Source organism: Pecten maximus, chromosome 18, assembly GCF_902652985.1.
Source record: "Pecten maximus chromosome 18, xPecMax1.1, whole genome shotgun sequence".
NCBI classification, from domain to species: Eukaryota; Metazoa; Mollusca; class Bivalvia; order Pectinida; family Pectinidae; genus Pecten; species Pecten maximus.
This window is the reverse complement of record NC_047032.1, coordinates 1,369,650-1,389,128: the sequence shown is the minus strand read 5'-3', so window position 1 is coordinate 1,389,128 and position 19,479 is coordinate 1,369,650. Positions and strand designations below refer to the sequence as shown.

The 19,479-nt window shown below is 36.8% G+C and overlaps 1 protein-coding gene across 1 annotated transcript; it reads left to right on the top strand.

The window, feature by feature from the left end:
- Positions 1–227: 227 nt before the first annotated feature.
- On the top strand, positions 228–16,763 carry LOC117316871. The gene is made up of 7 exons (XM_033871659.1): positions 228–323; positions 4,253–4,852; positions 5,168–5,749; positions 9,253–9,398; positions 9,612–13,729; positions 14,414–14,630; positions 15,658–16,763. The coding sequence occupies exons 2-7, from the start codon at positions 4,348–4,350 to the stop codon at positions 15,838–15,840; spliced, it is 5,751 nt and encodes a 1,916-aa protein (XP_033727550.1). The 5' UTR covers positions 228–323; positions 4,253–4,347; the 3' UTR covers positions 15,841–16,763.
- Positions 16,764–19,479: the final 2,716 nt, after the last annotated feature.

Sequence of the window (19,479 nt, the reverse complement as noted above, 5' to 3'; positions counted from 1 at the left end):
TCCGATGCTATGATAAAATTTAAAACCTAATATTGTAAAGAACATAACCGATAAAATTAAGGTTTGTTTTATTTCATCCAATCAAAATGTAATATTTATTCATGTTCTTTCGGGACTTTCTAATAATAAAAGAGGAACAATTAGAGACACTACGAATGGGGAAAACACATCATTGCGGGAAAACATGAAAACTTCCCGTTCCAACACGAGAGGTAATTCTAATTTCTAACATGACCGTTGAAGAACGGGAAGAGATGGGAGACTTTTACTTCACATTCCAGCATCGAAAATCCATGTAGGATTAGAAAATCCATTGCCATAGGGTAAGTTGGGTTTAGAAAATAACAATTTACAGTCTAGTTATTTAATTCAATTTTAATCACGAGCTTATCTATCCAATATAAATATAAGTGTTTAAATACCTAGATATCGAGATATTTACTTATAAGCTGAACAATATGATTTGTATAATATCTAGGCCTGATGCCAACTGGATATCTTGCTATAATGTTCACTTTTTGTCTTTTTCCCGTTATGTATATTTGAAAATACTAGATTATATATAGACGCGTTATAGTATTTTTTTATGACTTTATTTGAAAGTAGATTTTGATGAAATTTTATACCCACGGCAAAATTATTCCGTGTATCTACAGTAGCCATCACACAAAAATACTGTGATAAATTAACTAGCATATTCGTGTTACAAGTGCAGGAACGGATAAAGTTCTATATAATTGTCCGAAATTAGTAATATTAAACTTCGGCCTATATCTGTCCTATTATATTGTAACCCTGGTAAATACTAGCCGCAATTTACCGCACGGCTAGAGAGATCTTCTCTTTAGCTCGATCGGTTTAGCGTAAGATTAGTAAGCCAGAGGTCCCGGGTTCGATCCCTAGCGGAGGCAGTGATTTAAATTTAATTAATCTCTGTTACATTGGCGCCCATGTAGGGACCCGGGGAAAATACTCAAGATTGCTCCACAAGCATCGCTGTTACCCCCTGGAAACTCGAGGACGAGTTCTTTCCTGGAGTGTGTAACCCTGGTAAATACTAGCCGCAATATACCGCTCGGCTCGAGAGGTCTTCTTATCGGTTGAGTCTTACACTAGTAAGTCAGAGGTCCCGGGTTCGATCCCTAGCGGAGGCAGTGATTTAAATTTAATTAATCATGCGCTCTGTTACAATATTCTATTGCTAATACTTTCACAGCTATAAATAACTTTCGTATACTATTGATGTCCAAAATTTCGTCAAAATGGGACGTAAAACGAAGTGAGAAAAAGTTTTGAAAATAGTCAACATGAGTTTTTAGCGTTAAACCATTAGTTTATGCGCTATTTACACCGCATTATGAAAAATTCAGAATATGCTGGGGTAGTATTTTACCCCTCCTGTTTCGTTTTTTTTTTTCGAATAGCCAACATATTTAACACTACTATTATCAATCTTAAATCTTGAAAAACTATATACGTATGTATTCTTTTGAAATAAATTGTGACGAGGTAAGGATGCTGGAACAAGTCAAGAGTAACTTAATTGGGATAGCAAACAAAAACGCGGTGTTACATCAGCGACGTATAATTAATCATAATATTTTTTGTTTTAATATACATTGGAAACTGATATTGTGCTATATTTGAAGTAGAGATGATACTTATTGGAGCGAGGTTTTACCGAGTCGTTGATAAATCAGTTGGGTTTGTGTATCATCCATACATTCCCTTGTCAGTAAACAGTTTTACAATAATGATAATAATATGCAACATATATACCACCAGTGACCTTATCAAATTTGCAAATCTATTCTTATGCGCTTCACATTATCATTAAATCTATAACTACAAATGCCTGTGATATAAGATATCAACGTGACTATAACGTACACATGTAACACTATCAATTCTGACAATAGCATTATTAAAGCTTGAGCGAATTGATGAAGCTGCTACGGCCGAATTTGTAAGGAAATGGCGGAAAAATATGACCAGGGCCACTTCCATAGGTCGGGGCGCGGAAGCGATAAACTGTCAAGTTGTAGGAAATTCCAAACTGAATATTGTGAAATATATCTGAAGTGTCAGGTACCCTAGACATGGCGGAGAGAAATTTCGGTGTGGAGTGATGCCGTATTGAGACAGGGATGTGTTCTCGTTGCATGTTCTCTGTCGGTGTCCATTGAACAACGTTTAAGAACTATTGTTTGAGAAACCACAAACTTTTTTAATTTAGAGATCTGTCCGACGATATAGAAATGTGTTATTCTTTATCCAGTATAGAGGCCTGTGTAAAGTTAGTTCCAAAACATGTTTTGATGTTTCAAGTAAGAGACAGAATTGCTTAAATAAGTAGGTTTTTATTATTTGAGCTCGGATTTATTGTTCGTTTTAACTTAATTCGTCAGTTGACATATATATAAAACAAATGCCTCAATGCATAAATCATATATGTTTAGGTAATATAATCATACATATATTGTTTTATTTCAAAAAGAGCATGTGTAAATGATGAACTGTATGTGATAATGTGTAAATGATGAACTGTGTGTGATAATGTGTAAGTGATGAAATGTGTGTGATAATGTGTAAATGATGAACTGTGTGTGATAATGTGTAAGTGATGAAATGTATGTGATAATGTGTAAATGATGAACTGTGTGTGACAATGTGTAAGTGATGAACTGTGTGTGATAATGTGTAAGTGATGAAATGTATGTGATAATGTGTAAATGATGAACTGTGTGTGATAATGTGTAAATGGTGAACTGTATGTAATAATGTGTAAATGATGAACTGTATGTGATAAGTGTAAATGATGAACTGTATGTAATAATGTGTAAATGATGAACTGTATGTGATAATGTGTAAATGATGAACTGTATGTGATAATGTGTAAATGATGAACTGTGTGTGATAATGTGTAAATGATGAACTGTATGTAATAATGTGTAAATGATGAACTGTATGTAATAATGTGTAAATGATGAACTGTATGTAATAATGTGTAAATGATGAACTGTGTGTGATAATGTGTAAATGATGAACTGTATGTCATAATGTGTAAATGATGAACTGTATATGATAATGTGTAAATGATGAACTGTATGTGATAATGTGTAAATGATGAACTGTATGTGATAATGTGTAAATGATGAACTGTATGTGATCATGTGTAAATGATGAACTGTATGTGATAATATGTAAATGATGAACTGTATTTGATAATGTGTAAATGATGAACTGTATGTGATTATGTGTAAATGATGAACTGTATGTGATAATGTGCAAATGATGAACTGTATGTGATTATGTGTAAATGATGAACTGTATGTGATAATGTGTAAATGATGAACTGTATGTTATAATGTGTAAATGATGATCTGTATGTGATAATGTGTAAATGATGAACTGTATGTGATAATGTGTAAATGATGAACTGTATGTGATAATGTGTAAATGATGAACTGTGTGTGATAATGTGTAAATGATGAACTGTACACATCAGTAAACCTGCCTATCAAAGGGCTATATTGATACAAATATCTCTGTGAGAAATGTATACAATGGAAACTAAGTTAAGGCGTTTTATGGTCTATTGTTCGATTGCATGAACAATTTTTAGAGCCTGTGATATGGCTGGTGTATGTACCATTTGGGTTATCTTATCAGGAAAAAAACTAATATGATGCCGCAAATGAATTAACATATCTTATTTTGAAATAAAGTTACTTAAGAACAACATAAATAAAACAAACCTTTATGGAAACTTTCGTTAGCAACCATTTTATTTGGACACCAACTAGGATTTTTGTTGAAACTCGCGTTACAGAATCACACTCTTCCACGCTTTCTTGGTATGTTCCGAAAGAAACATTCCAGCATGCGTATAATTAGATATGATGCGGTTTTTTCTCGTGTTGTATCCAACACAATTGTTTTTTGTAAAAAAAAAAAAAAAAAAAAATCCAACCCCATGACATTGCTTTTAAGCAGTTCCATTTTAACAACTGCCAAGCCAAGACTGATCATTCTTAATTAAACAACGAGTTATTAAAGTAGTTTGATATCCCCTGTCGGTCTGACGATTTTATCTTTGTCTCAGACACCTAGTCATACCTCCTCCTATGCAGACATACCATTCGTGAACATAGTTGTCTTTAGTTTTTATTTTGCAGGCTCCTTTATGACCAAATGCATTTATTCTTTCAAGCATTTGATCTATATATGTGCATGTTTGTCTCTCCCACAGATAATAATGTTTTTAGAAGACAATGAGATTCAGTTCTGTTACATCGTACTCAGCACCTGGACCTACTGAAATCTCGTAAACAAGCCACTAAGACAATGGGCGTTGAATCGGCAAAAAAGGCATCCGACGGAATCTTCCGGAAGGCGACACCACAAAAGAATCAGTTGTCACTAAAGCAAGACAGAGGATGTCGATACAAGCTGGCATCTAAATACATAGACCACATGCCGCACGTGCAGGACAGCAGCTCTCGATTCGCAGCCTGGTCCGATGTCAAGGAAGTGTTATTCCCGTCCTGTTCCGATCCTGATTGTGATATCGTGTTGAACGCCCTGAAGATCGTCAGTAGGTACCCATGGGAAGAGAGCAAAATGCAACCCTGTACTCCAAAGCAACAAATGAAGTTTCTGAGGAACTTCCGATTGGTGCCATCCGGAACACTTCTTGTGGACCTCCAGTTCGTAAAGGACAATATTGATGGCCTTTGGGAGATGGTCTGGCTCAAGCACGGTACTTCTTTGGACGTCTGCAGCAGGAGATGCCACTATGCCAAGTCGCAGTTGAGTCGAGCCGAAAATGTTCCGAGTTCCTATGACAAAGGTATGCAATATGTTACCGAACTATCATTCCCGGAAAAGCTATGATCGGAAACGATAGAGATGATCACGTTGATTACAATATTCAGTGTGAGCGTTTAGTTAGTATGAAGGATATTCGAAGTATTAAAATCAATTAAAACCATATAGATTAATAAATATTTACCTTCTACTGTTAATTTATAAACATATATACATAACGTAAAGGTAATCTGTATACATATTGAGACTTGATCAAGGCATTTTTCTATAGAAGTAGTATGTTAAGTACGTAAGTAACAGAAAAAGTATAATCATTTGTTGTTGCCTTTGTTTATAGAACCTCCTGACAAACACAATGAAACCAAAGAATGTAACACCGACAAATCTGACTGTAAAGAAAAGGAAACCAACAGCGAGGCATCCCACCCGACAGAGACAGACCCCGATACCACGAGAGTCGATGATGATGTCGATGCAGATGTCAATAAGAGCGAATTCGTCAAGAAATCAAACCTTCATCAGCTAGACAACAACTTCTTACCTGGGAAATCGCAACCTTTGACCGAAGAAAAAACTGATAAAAAGAAAGTGTTCACAGGATATAGATATCCAACCATAGAAACTCTCAAGGTTATACCAAGGAAAGTTCAACCATTTATAAACACTTGTATCAACTCGAAACAAATGGGCTATATTGTTCTGCCTGTCGTGAAGTCGAGCAATACGGATAGCGACGAGGAAGCATTCTGTTCCGGAGCAGAAATTTCAGCCACCTTTCCCCAACTCCATGATTACCTAGACAGATTGTCTAGTGAGTATATAGCTGGTCACATAGACTCGTCAAACAAGACAGTCAGACGCTGTACATGTATAGAAGGCAGATGTTTCACAAATTGGAAGATAACGAGACACGGATGGAGTAAGTAAAACAATAGCGGTTCCCTCCTAGTAAATTATCAAATTCTGTAAAGGGGGGTAACTGTGTCAGTTACTCTTACCACGTGTGCGATGATTGGCTAGAATTTGTTGTTTATTTAGTCATATTTTCATTTAAACTGCAGCCCCACTATATAACTTTACCAAGCTCACTTGAAGGTTATGAGTCCATAACTTCCAAATCTTTATTATGACGTCATTATTATAGTTTCTAGTTTCTATAGTTTCCTAGATATAGTCTTTAAAAATCGTTGTCAAATGTAAATATAAGTATTGGACTGCTTTCATTTGGAAGTTATGGGCTGATGAATGCCAACTGGACAAAGGCAAACTCAACATGAAGCGCTCTAGCGCTTCATTACATTTGCCTTTGTCCAGTTGGCTTTCATCAGCCCATAACTTCCAACTGAAAGCAGTTCAATGCTTAAATAATCGCTAACGTGCTATATATTGTACATGTACAGTACTTATAAGATACTACAGTGCCAACAATGAGTAGATAGTTTAAAACAAGAACAGGCTATTTTTATAACAATACCCACAGTTAATTACGTTATGGTATTACCACCCTCAAAAAGTTAAGCTTCTAATAGTATCGTTTGAATTTAAAGTGGAAATAATCAAAAGCATCTGGAAGAAATGCTATCATACCCAGCCTCTACCGACCTGTCGCGTTGACTTTCGTGTGATACACAAAGTAGGAAATCCCATTTGTTCGTATATATATATATATATATATATAAGGGTCAAAGAAGTAATATGAACAGTATAATCCAGATAACACTGGATCCTCACATAAATGTATGGAGGATACGAATTACTTGTAATGATTATATGGGGCAAAGAAGTAATTCAAACAGTGTAAACAATAAGGTTTGTTAAATTTTCGAGGCAATCCGCCCCTTTATCAAAACACAAAAAATCACAAATACAATCACATAATATATATAAGAAGTACTGGAAATACAATAAAATACAATAAGAATAATGTTTTATATATATTGATGTACTCATTGTGGAGTAACTGGCTGCGATACTTAAAAGATATTGAAAAACAGTGATGAGTTTTTTAAGAAATATTGTGATGAATTAATGCTTTTTTAATAGTAATACAATAATAACAGGTTTACTAAGTATGGTCCCTGTGTCACAAACTCGATGTGCCCATACAAACAGGTCAAAATGGAAAAATAAAGTAACGAACCCAGTCATTGGAATGTACGTATCAACATTCATTTGTATAGGTAAAATACCATAACATGTTTTGATTATTGACGTTTCAAAAATCAAATATTATTGGTCGTTAGAGTATCTTATTGGTCGTTAGGGTATCTTATTGGTCGTTAGAGTATCTTATTGGTCGTTAGAGTATCTTATTGGTCGTTAGAGTATCTTATTGGTCGTTAGGGTATCTTATTGGTCGTTAGAGTATCTTATTGGTCGTTAGAGTATCTTATTGGTCGTTAGAGTATCTTATTGGTCGTTAGGGTATCTTATTGGTCGTTAGAGTATCTTATTGGTCGTTAGAGTATCTTATTGGTCGTTAGAGTATCTTATTGGTCGTTAGGGTATCTTATTGGTCGTTAGAGTATCTTATTGGTCGTTAGGGTATCTTATTGGTCGTTAGAGTATCTTATTGGTCGTTAGGGTATCTTATTGGTCGTTAGGGTATCTTATTGGTCGTTAGAGTATCTTATTGGTCGTTAGGGTATCTTATTGGTCGTTAGAGTATCTTATTGGTCGTTAGAGTATCTTATTGGTCGTTAGGGTATCTTATTGGTCGTTAGAGTATCTTATTGGTCGTTAGAGTATCTTATTGGTCGTTAGAGTATCTTATTGGTCGTTAGGGTATCTTATTGGTCGTTAGAGTATCTTATTGGTCGTTAGGGTATCTTATTGGTCGTTAGAGTATCTTATTGGTCGTTAGAGTATCTTATTGGTCGTTAGAGTATCTTATTGGTCGTTAGGGTATCTTATTGGTCGTTAGAGTATCTTATTGGTCGTTAGGGTATCTTATTGGTCGTTAGAGTATCTTATTGGTCGTTAGAGTATCTTATTGGTCGTTAGAGTATCTTATTGGTCGTTAGAGTATCTTATTGGTCGTTAGAGTATCTTATTGGTCGTTAGAGTATCTTATTGGTCGTTAGAGTATCTTATTTGGTCGTTAGAGTATCTTATTGGTCGTTAGAGTATCTTATTGGTCGTTAGAGTATCTTATTGGTCGTTAGAGTATCTTATTGGTCGTTAGAGTATCTTATTGGTCGTTAGAGTATCTTATTGGTCGTTAGAGTATCTTATTGGTCGTTAGAGTATCTTATTGGTCGTTAGAGTATCTTATTGGTCGTTAGAGTATCTTATTGGTCGTTAGAGTATCTTATTGGTCGTTAGAGTATCGTATTGGTCGTTAGAGTATCTTATTGGTCGTTAGAGTATCGTATTGGTCGTTAGAGTATCTTATTGGTCGTTAGAGTATCTTATTGGTCGTTAGAGTATCTTATTGGTCGTTAGAGTATCTTATTGAACGTCGTCTATATGAATGCTCGTGTAATTCAAGTTGCCAGCAAGGGTGACGGCAGTATTGGAAAGTAAAATTTGGAAACAAGGCGGAAGGAGAAATAGATATAAATATATATCATATCCGTAAAGCAAATACAAAAAAAAAAAAAAGGGGGGGGGGGGAGGGCTTTCGATTCTGTAGTACCTGTGTGACAGGCAGTGTATAGACTGTCGGCGCTGTAGAATCTCTATGACAGTGTATAGACTGTCGGCGCTGTAGAATCTCTATGACAGTGTATAGACTGTCGAATCTGTAGTACCTGTGCGACATGCAGTATCTAGGCTGTCGACTCTGTAGTACCTGTGTGACCGGCAGTGTATAGGCTGTCGTCGCTGTAGTATCTTTGTGACAGGTAGTGTATAGGCTGTCGACTCTATAGTACCTGTGTGATATGCAGTATATTGGCTGTCGGCGCTGTAGTACCTGTGTGACATGCTGTGTATAGGTCGTCTGTGAATGAAACATGCGGATACCCTAATAAACACGTTTTCTTGGGTACCTATAAATCTTTATCTTAGTCCCCCAACTGGAACATGGAGGGCTTACAGGTTTGTGTCGTGTCCGTACGTTCGTCTGCCCTTCCGCACATTGGCTTGTATTGGCCCTACCCCTTTACAATACTTGTCACTTCTACTTCGTTTTGGACATTCGTCCACCCAGCTGAGTGACTCATTGTGTCATATATCAAAAGCAGGTCAATATAACCTATATTTTACCCTTTACACTGCATTCAGATGGGTATTGCCGAATCTTCCTTTTGCAATTGTTAATTGATTTCGAGTTTTACGAGAATTACGGTTTTTACAACGAAATGACGGTACGTGCCCAATGTATTTGTACACCGAGAGAATGTAAGCTTTCATGAAACCTGTACGCTTGATAGCACGGAACTGACAACTTATTAAACCTTTATTCTGTTACATTTTCAGACTTGCCATGGCAACATGTAACATCAAAGGATATTGTTGTTTCATGGGGTTCCGTGGTGAAGGAGCTCCAGTGTCTGGCGGGGAAGGCAGTTGCTGATGTAAGCGACATTTTACCTGTTAGTACTTCCGGTTTGATCAATTTCAAGGTAAGTTTATCTATTTTACTCATGTACATCGATCAAATCATTCAAATATCTGAACAAAATCAAGGAGATTTAAACCGATTTCATTGACATATTATACTGATATTATTGAGATACCAGACATGAAGCAGTTAAGGGTCTTTTAAAACGAGTTAAAGATATTGTGAAATATAAAATTAAGTTTTTGGTGTTGCTTAATATCTCTCTTACTTGCAGGATCATTTTTCACATCAAAGAGATGATGAGGATTACATATCGTCTGCAAATCTGATGTCATCGAAGGATTATCCCAAGCAAGAAGGTCAGTCAAATCTTGGAGAATATTTCAGTCAAATCACAGAAATGATACAGAAGCCAGAACAAATGAAACATCCACTAACATTGTACAACCTATGTCAGGCAAAGCTGGAGGTCTGTTCTATACCAAGAGCTTGTAGCATGGAAGGGAAGACAGTTCTTCCCCCTGTAAACAGCCATGTACAGTCTGTTGTAAAGGGCCGAGGTAATCCTTACGTTGCCACTACCAAGAAGAAAGACACGGCTCAACATGACATGAAACAGAGCACACGTGCTAAAGGCGGCAGAAATAATGTTCACATCGCCGTAGCGAATAAGAAAGAGAAAGTAAATGACCCCGTTAGAGATGACCGTCTCTCCTCATTACGAAAACGAACTGGAACACGTTCAGCGAGTCGCAATGCATACACTGGATTACATGCAATGGGAGAAAATGACGCTAGCACGTCGAACACAAAAAATATCTCGAAGCCAAAAAATGTTGATAAAACGACACAGCCGAGAAAAAGACAAAGAATGAAAAGTCCAACAGAATCAACGAAGCATGCGGTAAACACTACAGACATTTATCTCAACAGGAACAAGAACGCATTGGATAATAATGTTACTGATGGTGATATTGATGGCCCGACATTGTTACAGCTGCTCTCGCAGCCGATAGGGAGGTCAAATTCATCAACAGTGTGCGGCAATTCTACGAATCAGAACGCACTCTGTCGCAACATTAGCGAAACACCACCGACATCCAATGTCTTTATACGGCATATGTCACAGCCGTCCCAACAACAAGCAAACCGATCTAAATTGTTTCAATACCCTACCTCGCGAATAACTAACTCTTTGGAAAGAGCTGCTTGTCTGACTGGAAGCAGTTCAACACATGATGAGACATTTCATCATTTACGGACACCATTTCCGAGGAAAACATTTGAAAAATACAGCGGCGTTTGGAATCGAATATCAGCTACTTCAAATGATCAATTTGTTGGCGAATTTCAAAATACAAAACCTGAGCCAATCAGGTCATGCGAAAAAGTCACTACTGCTACCTCCAAGTGTTCAACTAAGTCAAAACCACAATGGGACATTGACCAAATCATAAAAGAACATCCCCGGCGAATCAAAGGTGACTCTTTATATGGAATTAGCATCAATAAAACTCAGGCTCGCAATGCTTCTCATCAACCACAGACCACTCCAGGAAAAAGTGACACGAAAACGCTTCGTAGCAAGCCAGGTCCGGACGGTCTCCAAAGCCAAACTAACAATGAAGTTCTACCTAAAGTAGTCAGGCCAGTAAAGCCGAGGGATTTCCTGCTTCCCCCGCCTTCTGGTAAACCCAGCGAAGAGCACCAATCTCAGAAGAAGGAAATGTGGTTCAGACATGAATCAGTGAGTCATCCCAAAGTCAATATTCATGCAGGGAATTTACTTGAAATGGTGTCGGCTAATCCGTTTAACCAGACGGTTGAATCTATGATCGCTCTTCGGAAATTCAACTGCGAGTTTGATGTTCTACGTGGGGGTATTTCTAACGGGACAATTGGTCAGAGGTCATCACCTTTGCCGAAGATCGACGCTGGCAGAGGGGCTGCAACTCATCCAGTTCGTTCCGATAACAGTTTGTGTTACCAACGTTCGTATAATTTGGTCAGCCATAACAATAGCACGACAGCTAAAGAATCGGAGAAAACCGAATCATCTCTTCTGACAAAGAATCACAATGAGAAAAAAAATACAAAGAAGAAATTTCCATCCGTACACAGTGAAAAGGACATAAAGGCGTCTACTATCCACAAGGATAAAAAGGAACACAAAAACCATTGTTCAAAATACCTTACATCCAAAGACGACATCAAGAAAAGTCCACAGAAGAAAAATAAAGATGCAAATGAGGTAAACCCTGAACCTATGTCGGATGAACTTCCAAAACAGTCAAAAAGTGAAAACTGCCTTCAATCTAAAAACTTTAGAAAGATAAACAATTCCGTTTGCAAAAGTGCATCATCTCCTGGTCTCCGATCAAATAGGTACAAGGTCGAGTTAAACGATCTGACCTTGAGATTTGTACGATTGAAGGACGACAAGAAAGATCCGAAAGGGGACAAAAACGGTCATAAACTTAAACCAACTATCCAAGAATCTGTGTCCGAATCTACAAGAAATGGCAGAGACTGTCCATCTGAGACCATGAGGGAAAATAGTGAGGTAACGCGTCGTAATGGCACCACAACTTCCTTAGAACAAGCAACCACTAATTTGCGACGATCACCTTTATTTGAAGAAAAAGAAAAATACAAACGTGACAGAACAGAGTCCAGCAATCAAAGTCAGACAAAAGACGAGGTTTCGGGTTACAGTAAAAATTCCGATGTTGATGAAATCGCAAAAACAATGGAATCAAAAATTGATGTCTTTAGAACCCCGGCTATTTTAGACAATGAAGTGTACAATTTCAGTAAACTACATATACACAATAAAAAGCGATGGTTGATGGAGTACAAACAGAACAATTGCAACACATTGAATAGCGAAACAGATGATTCTTCTCCTAAACTTTCAGAAAGTTTAGATGTCACTGACTTGGTTCACTCGGTTTCTGATGAACCTCCTCTTGGAAACTCTGTTTCGAGATCAGAATTTCAACCTGCAAATGTACTTCTGGTACCTCAAGGTGGTAGTGTAGATGATGGAAATGAAATAAAGATGATGATTGATGAACGAAATGATGTATGTAAACCACCATCCGAGGGAGAAAATGATGTCATGTTTGATTTTGCAGATGTTGCATGTAGTACATCTAGAGATACCACATACTCTGAAAACACTGATTATTCCATACCAACATCTTCTGATGGAATTCTACTTGTCGATGATAACGAACTGGGCCTGGTAGAAGAAGTCGTTGGTGGTGTCGAATCATTTTCAGTGACAGATGTCACGGACCTGGAAGAGAATACAAAGCGAGGAAATAACCAACAAATCCAACCTGATCTAAACATACAGACAAAACACACAGAGACCAAGGACTCCAGCGTCCAAAGCGATACAGATGACCCATTTGAAGGATCGGTGTATGTTTTTGATGACAGCAAAAAAAGCGGTTCAAGAAAAGGTTCCTCAAGTGGTGTCCAAATAATACGGAGGAGTGTTCGACAGCATCTTAGCCCAAGAAAATCCATGGCAGAAGTATCCGACAAGTCGATATACAGCAGCAGTGAAAGAAAACCACCAACAAGTACTAAAAGGAGGAAAGGAAAGAAGTCGGTAAAAACGAAAACTGTTTCAATGCAACAGACTGGGGCTTCAAAAGAAAATTCACCAGAGGACTTGACATATACCAAAGATATCGAGAATCCCTCTGAAACATCTGTCAATAAATCCACGAAAAGCACACGTATAACAAATACTATTATCACTGATACAGATAAATTCTCGGAACACACTCCAGGTAAATCCTGGGAACATACACCAGGTAAATCCTTAGAACACACACTAGGTAAATTCTCAGAACACACCTCAGGTAAATTCTCGGAACACACAACAGGTAAATCCTGGGAATACACCCCAGGTAAGTCCTGGGAACACACACCAGGTAAATCTTCGGAACACACCTCAGGTAAATCCTGGGAACACACACCAGGTAAATCCTGGGAAGACACACCAGGAAAATTCTCGGAACACATCCCAGGTAAATCTTCGGAACACACCCCAGGTAAATCCAGGACAGATACAAAAGAAATAATCGGAATGATTGCTACGGGTTCAAATCCAAACAAGAAGAAATCATTTTCTGACGTTGAAAAGACGTATATTGAGCCTCCATCTCACTGTACAGTAAAAGAGAGAAACATTACTAAAAAAGACATGTCTTCTGCTAGCAGTGCCATACAACACTTGGCAGCAGAACAAAGAAGAATGATGGTTATAATCAAACAGTCCTCTTCCTCGAGGTCACTTCCGTCCCCAGCATCTTACCCAACACAAGGCGTGAAAAGTAATGTAGACACTTCAAGCATGGGCTCCTCCACGTTTAGGTAAGTCATGTAGTAATGGCACCGTACCTATATCGATTCTGTCAATTGTTCCACCGTCCGGGTTATTGATTCTGGCTTTAGGAGATTTGGTTTTGTACTTGTTTACCCAATTATGTTTTACTTTAAAGATCTGACAGTTATTTGTATTCGCTGGAGAAATTTGAAACATCATAGAATGTACATGGGTATATCAGAAAAACTGTAACATTAAGTTCTTTTTTTGAAATACAAAGCCATTCACATTTAAGCATTGGTGTCATTTTTGTTTAGTTTCATCGTGGTATGAACAAAATTTTGTTTGCAAACAAATTTTTTTTCATACCCCTATGAAGCTAAAAACAATTGACATCAACACTAATCATTATTTTTTGAAAATAATTTTATAATTTAAACATGTTTTATGTACAATTTTACTGGATGTATATGGGATTCTTTTTCTCAAATCAATACGCAACGTCAATTGTCGTATTGTGACGTCAAATTTTTCGCGCCATTCTTGGAATTTTTTTTCATAGAAGAATGAAAAGAATTTTTCGACCAATCAGATTTGAGTATTTACCATGAAAACAAAGAAAAAATAATTATAGTGGTATGAAAAAAAAATCTCAACCAATCAGAAAGCCGCATTCTGCGTACAAACAATGGAAAATTAATAATCTATGTTAAAGCATTGTTTTCTTACAGTTTCGTCCCGGTATACATGAAAGATCAGGCGTGTAAGGGAGGTTATGCTCATATGGAAGGTGTGACGTGTCCGTACGTCATAATGGATGGCTACAAGTTTGTGGCTATCCATGATGTCCTGAGGATGTTCCCAAACTGTGACAAGACGTGCAAAGTTGTCAAGAGAGTTCTCGTCAAACACGGGGGACTGTCGCACACTTTCTGTGACTGGGACCAGGTAGGATGTGAAGCATATTTAATGTTTGATAATGAAAATTTCATGGCTCGAACACAAACACTACGACAACGAGTCCATATCTAACATAATTGGTGTGTTAAAACGAAATTTCATGTGTACGGATACTAGAACATTAGGAATTTATTTTATTGCATTTTTGCCAGTGAAATATAGAAATTTATCAAACTAATAAAACTTATAATTTCACTGCAGCGATGAGCAGTGAAAATATTACATTTTGCAGTGAAAGTATAAGTTTTCCGTTTTTGACAAAACAGAGCGGACCTTTGTATTCACCTCGTTGAAACTTGCCGATTTTTCCAACCGAAGCGGAGATAGATAAATTGGTTTATATTGCTGTATTTCTGAAATTTTCAGACTAGTTTTTGACAATATACTCACTTGACGTTAGCTTTTCATGCACAGATTCTCCTATAACAGCAGAAAACGCTTAAATATGCGTTGATCAGTCCTTTCGAAATGGCGCCGTCAAGTTGACGTGGAGTAACGTCACAAAGAAATGACGTCATTACTGATTCACGCACTTTTTGACGATATTCATTTTTCGATATTTCTAATCTTGTTTTTAAGTTTATGAAATGCAATAAAAAGATAATTGAATATTTTCCCGTTAAATATAACATATATTTCACTCGTATGACAGAATATTTCGATATTTTTCACTCGTGCGATAATATCGATATTCTGTCTTACTGGTAAAATATATGTTATATTAAACGGGAAACCATTCAATATCCTCTATGTACTATGGGACTATTACATCTCCTAATGCAGGTTTTGACATTTTTCTACCTATTTTGAGATTACGCCGTCCTCCCCTACGTACCAACACTTTAGGTCCTTAACTTCACTGACGTGTCCAAAATAAGACGAAATAGATGTATGATGGAGTATCATTAATCCCTAGCTCGGCTGTATCTAACTCTCGGTTGTTATGGAAAGGTGCTCGTATTTCGTCTGCCTTACCTTATAGGTACAGGTAATATATTATTGATGTTATTTCTAGGTGTACTTACTGGATCAGCTGTTTATCCTGAAAGGTAGATCAGTGAAGACGGGGGACATGTTGATCAGGGTCGACTCCCTCGTCAAAAACCTTCAGTCCATCAGAGATCGTGTCGGGGAGGAACATCTCAACCTCCGCCGAAAGGGGAAGACAGATCTGCAGTGTGTTCGGGACCTTGACTGACACTCGAGCTAAAGTCATTGCTGTTTGTGATAATAATTTGGAGGAATAATGGAAAGAATGGAAACATATTATCTTTTTTAAACCCCACCCATCCCTTTTAGATTGTGGATCATATTATGTCATCAGCGTATCAGCGTAAACGAAATTTTTATCATTACATATACTATGTCTTAGAATTGAAATAGATGCATGACAAGGACTGGTGTTATTTTGCTGTATCTACTACACATACTCTGAATCGAAGTGATTAGTATGATCAATGTTTACATAATTCGTAAATCATAACCATACATATGTTTTAAATTAACAAAATACAAAAGTAGCCATTAATTGAACTTGTTGATTGAAAGCATAAAATTAAATGTTACACTACTAGTACGGTGTCTTTTTCTTTCTTGACCAACAATCTACTATGTATAACCAATGTCTCGTTCTGTTTGTCCACAAAGTCTGACCTCTATCTCGACGGCACCAGGTCCAAACGCAGCCCACATTTCCTTATAATGATATAAGTCTACACACACAATTAAAAACAAAACCATATTATAACGATTTAAGCGAACATAATTTAAAGCAATCACATATTTCTGTTATTTCACAGCTTCCTACGAGACAGTAAAACCTATCTGACCAAGATAATGGTTGTCGGCCATGTGTTATATGACTCGGGGGTCAAATGTTTAAAGTTTTTAAAGTACATTTTCCTTTTCTTCTCCTTGCTTAAACTTTTGTTATTCATTGTTAATATACGGTCTTATATGGCAAATAATATGTTGTCCATCCTCATTGTATTTGCTGTTTATGATAAGGTGATAGATTTACATAAGTGTCTGAGACACTTTTTTCTATTTCCTATTCTGTACATTCAATTTTGTAACTATACATGTTTTGAAATGCCTGAATAAAAGAAAGTTTAAACCAAAGTACAGAAATTTTGAGATTAGAACATATGACGTCATTGAGTAGGAACGTATAACACATGTGCTATGGTCCTGTTACACGTGTATTCACAACAGGATATAACACATTATCGGCATGTTACCTAGTGAAATCGCCCATGTAGTTTATTTAAGCACTGAACTGCTTTCATTTGGAAGTTATGGGCTGATGAATGCCAATTGGACAAAGGCAAATTTAATGAAGCGCGCTAGCGCTTCGTGTTGAATTTGCCTTTGTCCAGTTTGAAAAAAAGCAACGAGAGTGAAAGAAATACAAGTTCTGAATTGATATTTTGAAAGCCTGTAAAAAACTTAAATCCAGCAAATGAAATAAATGTGAACAGAACGAAAATGACAACATATACTATTGACAGGAGGTCAGTTTTCATTAAGGATTGGTATAAATAGGGAGTTAATATAAGTGATCCGTTAAAAGACTAAAATTGATATATTCCATTATTCCTTCTTATCTGGAACCGTTTCTTAAAAATTCCAAATGTTCCAAACATTGTCATAGTAGCCTGTTAAAAATAGCATCATTCCGTCTGCTCAGAAGAAATGGAATGGAGTTTTTGATTTTAGTAACTTAAGTTCTCTTGGTACCAATTCTGTAGCCTCCATTTGCTATTACTACTAACACAAAATGTCAGTGGATTCAATACAGAATAAATCACCATATTCTATCAACAGATTGTTTCATGTTTAAAAAACGCTATATCCCCTATGTGTTGACAGTTCTGAGATTGAAACCATTACCCATAATTCATAAAATATATTCTACTGTAATGGCGAAGTAAGTTCTACCAACTTATATTAATCAGTCTTGTTGGCCCGGATTGAAGTGTGCGTGGGATCTTCTGTGGGAGAAAACTGGAGTACTGAGAGAAAAACCACGTGATAAATGTATAATATATTTGTTATTTTCCAAGTGGGTAATACACCGTAGTGTTTCATAATAAATGCACATTTGATACATTTTTTAGGATAAGCGTAGTTGTTTAACCGAGAGTTAACACGACGAAAATGAAACATAATATAATATATACAGTGGAACTTCGTTAACTCGAACTCGGATAACTCGAATACCCCGCTTAACTCGAAGTACCTCGCCGGTCCCGGCCGAATTCTCTCTTTATCTTAGTAAAAAAAACTCGGATAATTCGAATTCGGATAACTCGAAAAACTCGGATAATACGAAGTAAAAATTTGGTCCCAATAATAAAAATCCTACTTGAAATGTTCGAATAACTCGAAGTATAATTTTCGTCGATCGGTGGCAAACGCCGACATTTTTTAAGAGCTAAATTCCGTTTGTAATACTGAACATATCGGCACTACTAACCTACATGCTATTATAAGTGTTTCATAAATTCATAAAAGAAATTGTCGGTTGAATCTTATAACAACAAGTCTTGGTGATAAAAAGTACTGCTTTACTTACATCAGGTAATTTCCCAAGGCGGTCGCCGATATCAGTACACATGATAGTCAACAACTCATCTACCCGTTCGCTCAAGCGGAACTAATCTCTGACACACCGGTAGATCTACACGGCTGATGTTTTTACAGGTGTAGAAATGACACAGTCACCGGCGCCTATTAAATCTTTAAACTGCTGAAACAATGGCGTAATTACTGCCGAGGTGTTCAGAGTACAACTGTAACGGTCAGTGCTGTCTATTATATCGGATAAAACGCCAACTCAGTTACAGTAACATTTTATACGCACATGCGCAGCCCAACTTCCGGTGCTAATACACATGGAAATGGCGTGGTTATCAATAAAAAGTAAGTAGGCCGATCAAACAGTATTTTATATATGTCCAATAAAAGGTAATGGTTCTGTTACGTTTTGTATGCAGTCTGTGTAAAACTTAAACGGTTATTTGTTTTGACATTAATAACTTGTTATTTTGTCGAATTCCGTTTTATCGTGTACATTTTGCAAACATGACTTGCACATCAGATCGTTCTTGAAGTGACTAAGTGAAAGAAACTTTATCGTGACTGTATATCGGCAAAACTACACCAAATTACAAGTGACATAACGAAACATTACATATATATTTACATGTATTGACCAGTCTTCACACTAAACTGATGAGCGACAGAGCGAAGTTATTATGATTATATAATGTTGACAAATATTGACCAAACGTTTCACCAAAAATGATAACTCGCTTAATTCGAACACTCGGATAACTCGAAGTTTTTTCGTGGTCCCGTCGACTTCGAGTTAACGAAGTTCCACTGTATATAATTTGGGGCCAAGAAGTAATTCTTACTGTGTAGACATGAACAATGTAATATTTTCGAGACAATCCGCCCCTTTATCTAGACACAGATAATACAATCACATGATATATAAACAGTACTAAAAATACAATAAGATACAGTAAAACTAGTATGTTTGGTAATAATTGAAATAACAACCATGAACCCCTCGGCTGGCGTGGGCCAAAGGCGGTGGCTAGCGTGACATGTACAAAGCTATGTTCTATGATGGAACGACATTTGAAAATATCCCGCGCGTGCAAATGCCGAAGTGTTAATGGACGTTTCGTCCCAAAATGATTTTATATGGATACAGTAAATGAGCAAGTGGACGATATTGCATAGATACTTGATACATTATCGTCCATGAAATGATGATGGATATTACATATATATTGTGTATAATGTCTTGAGAACTTATATATAA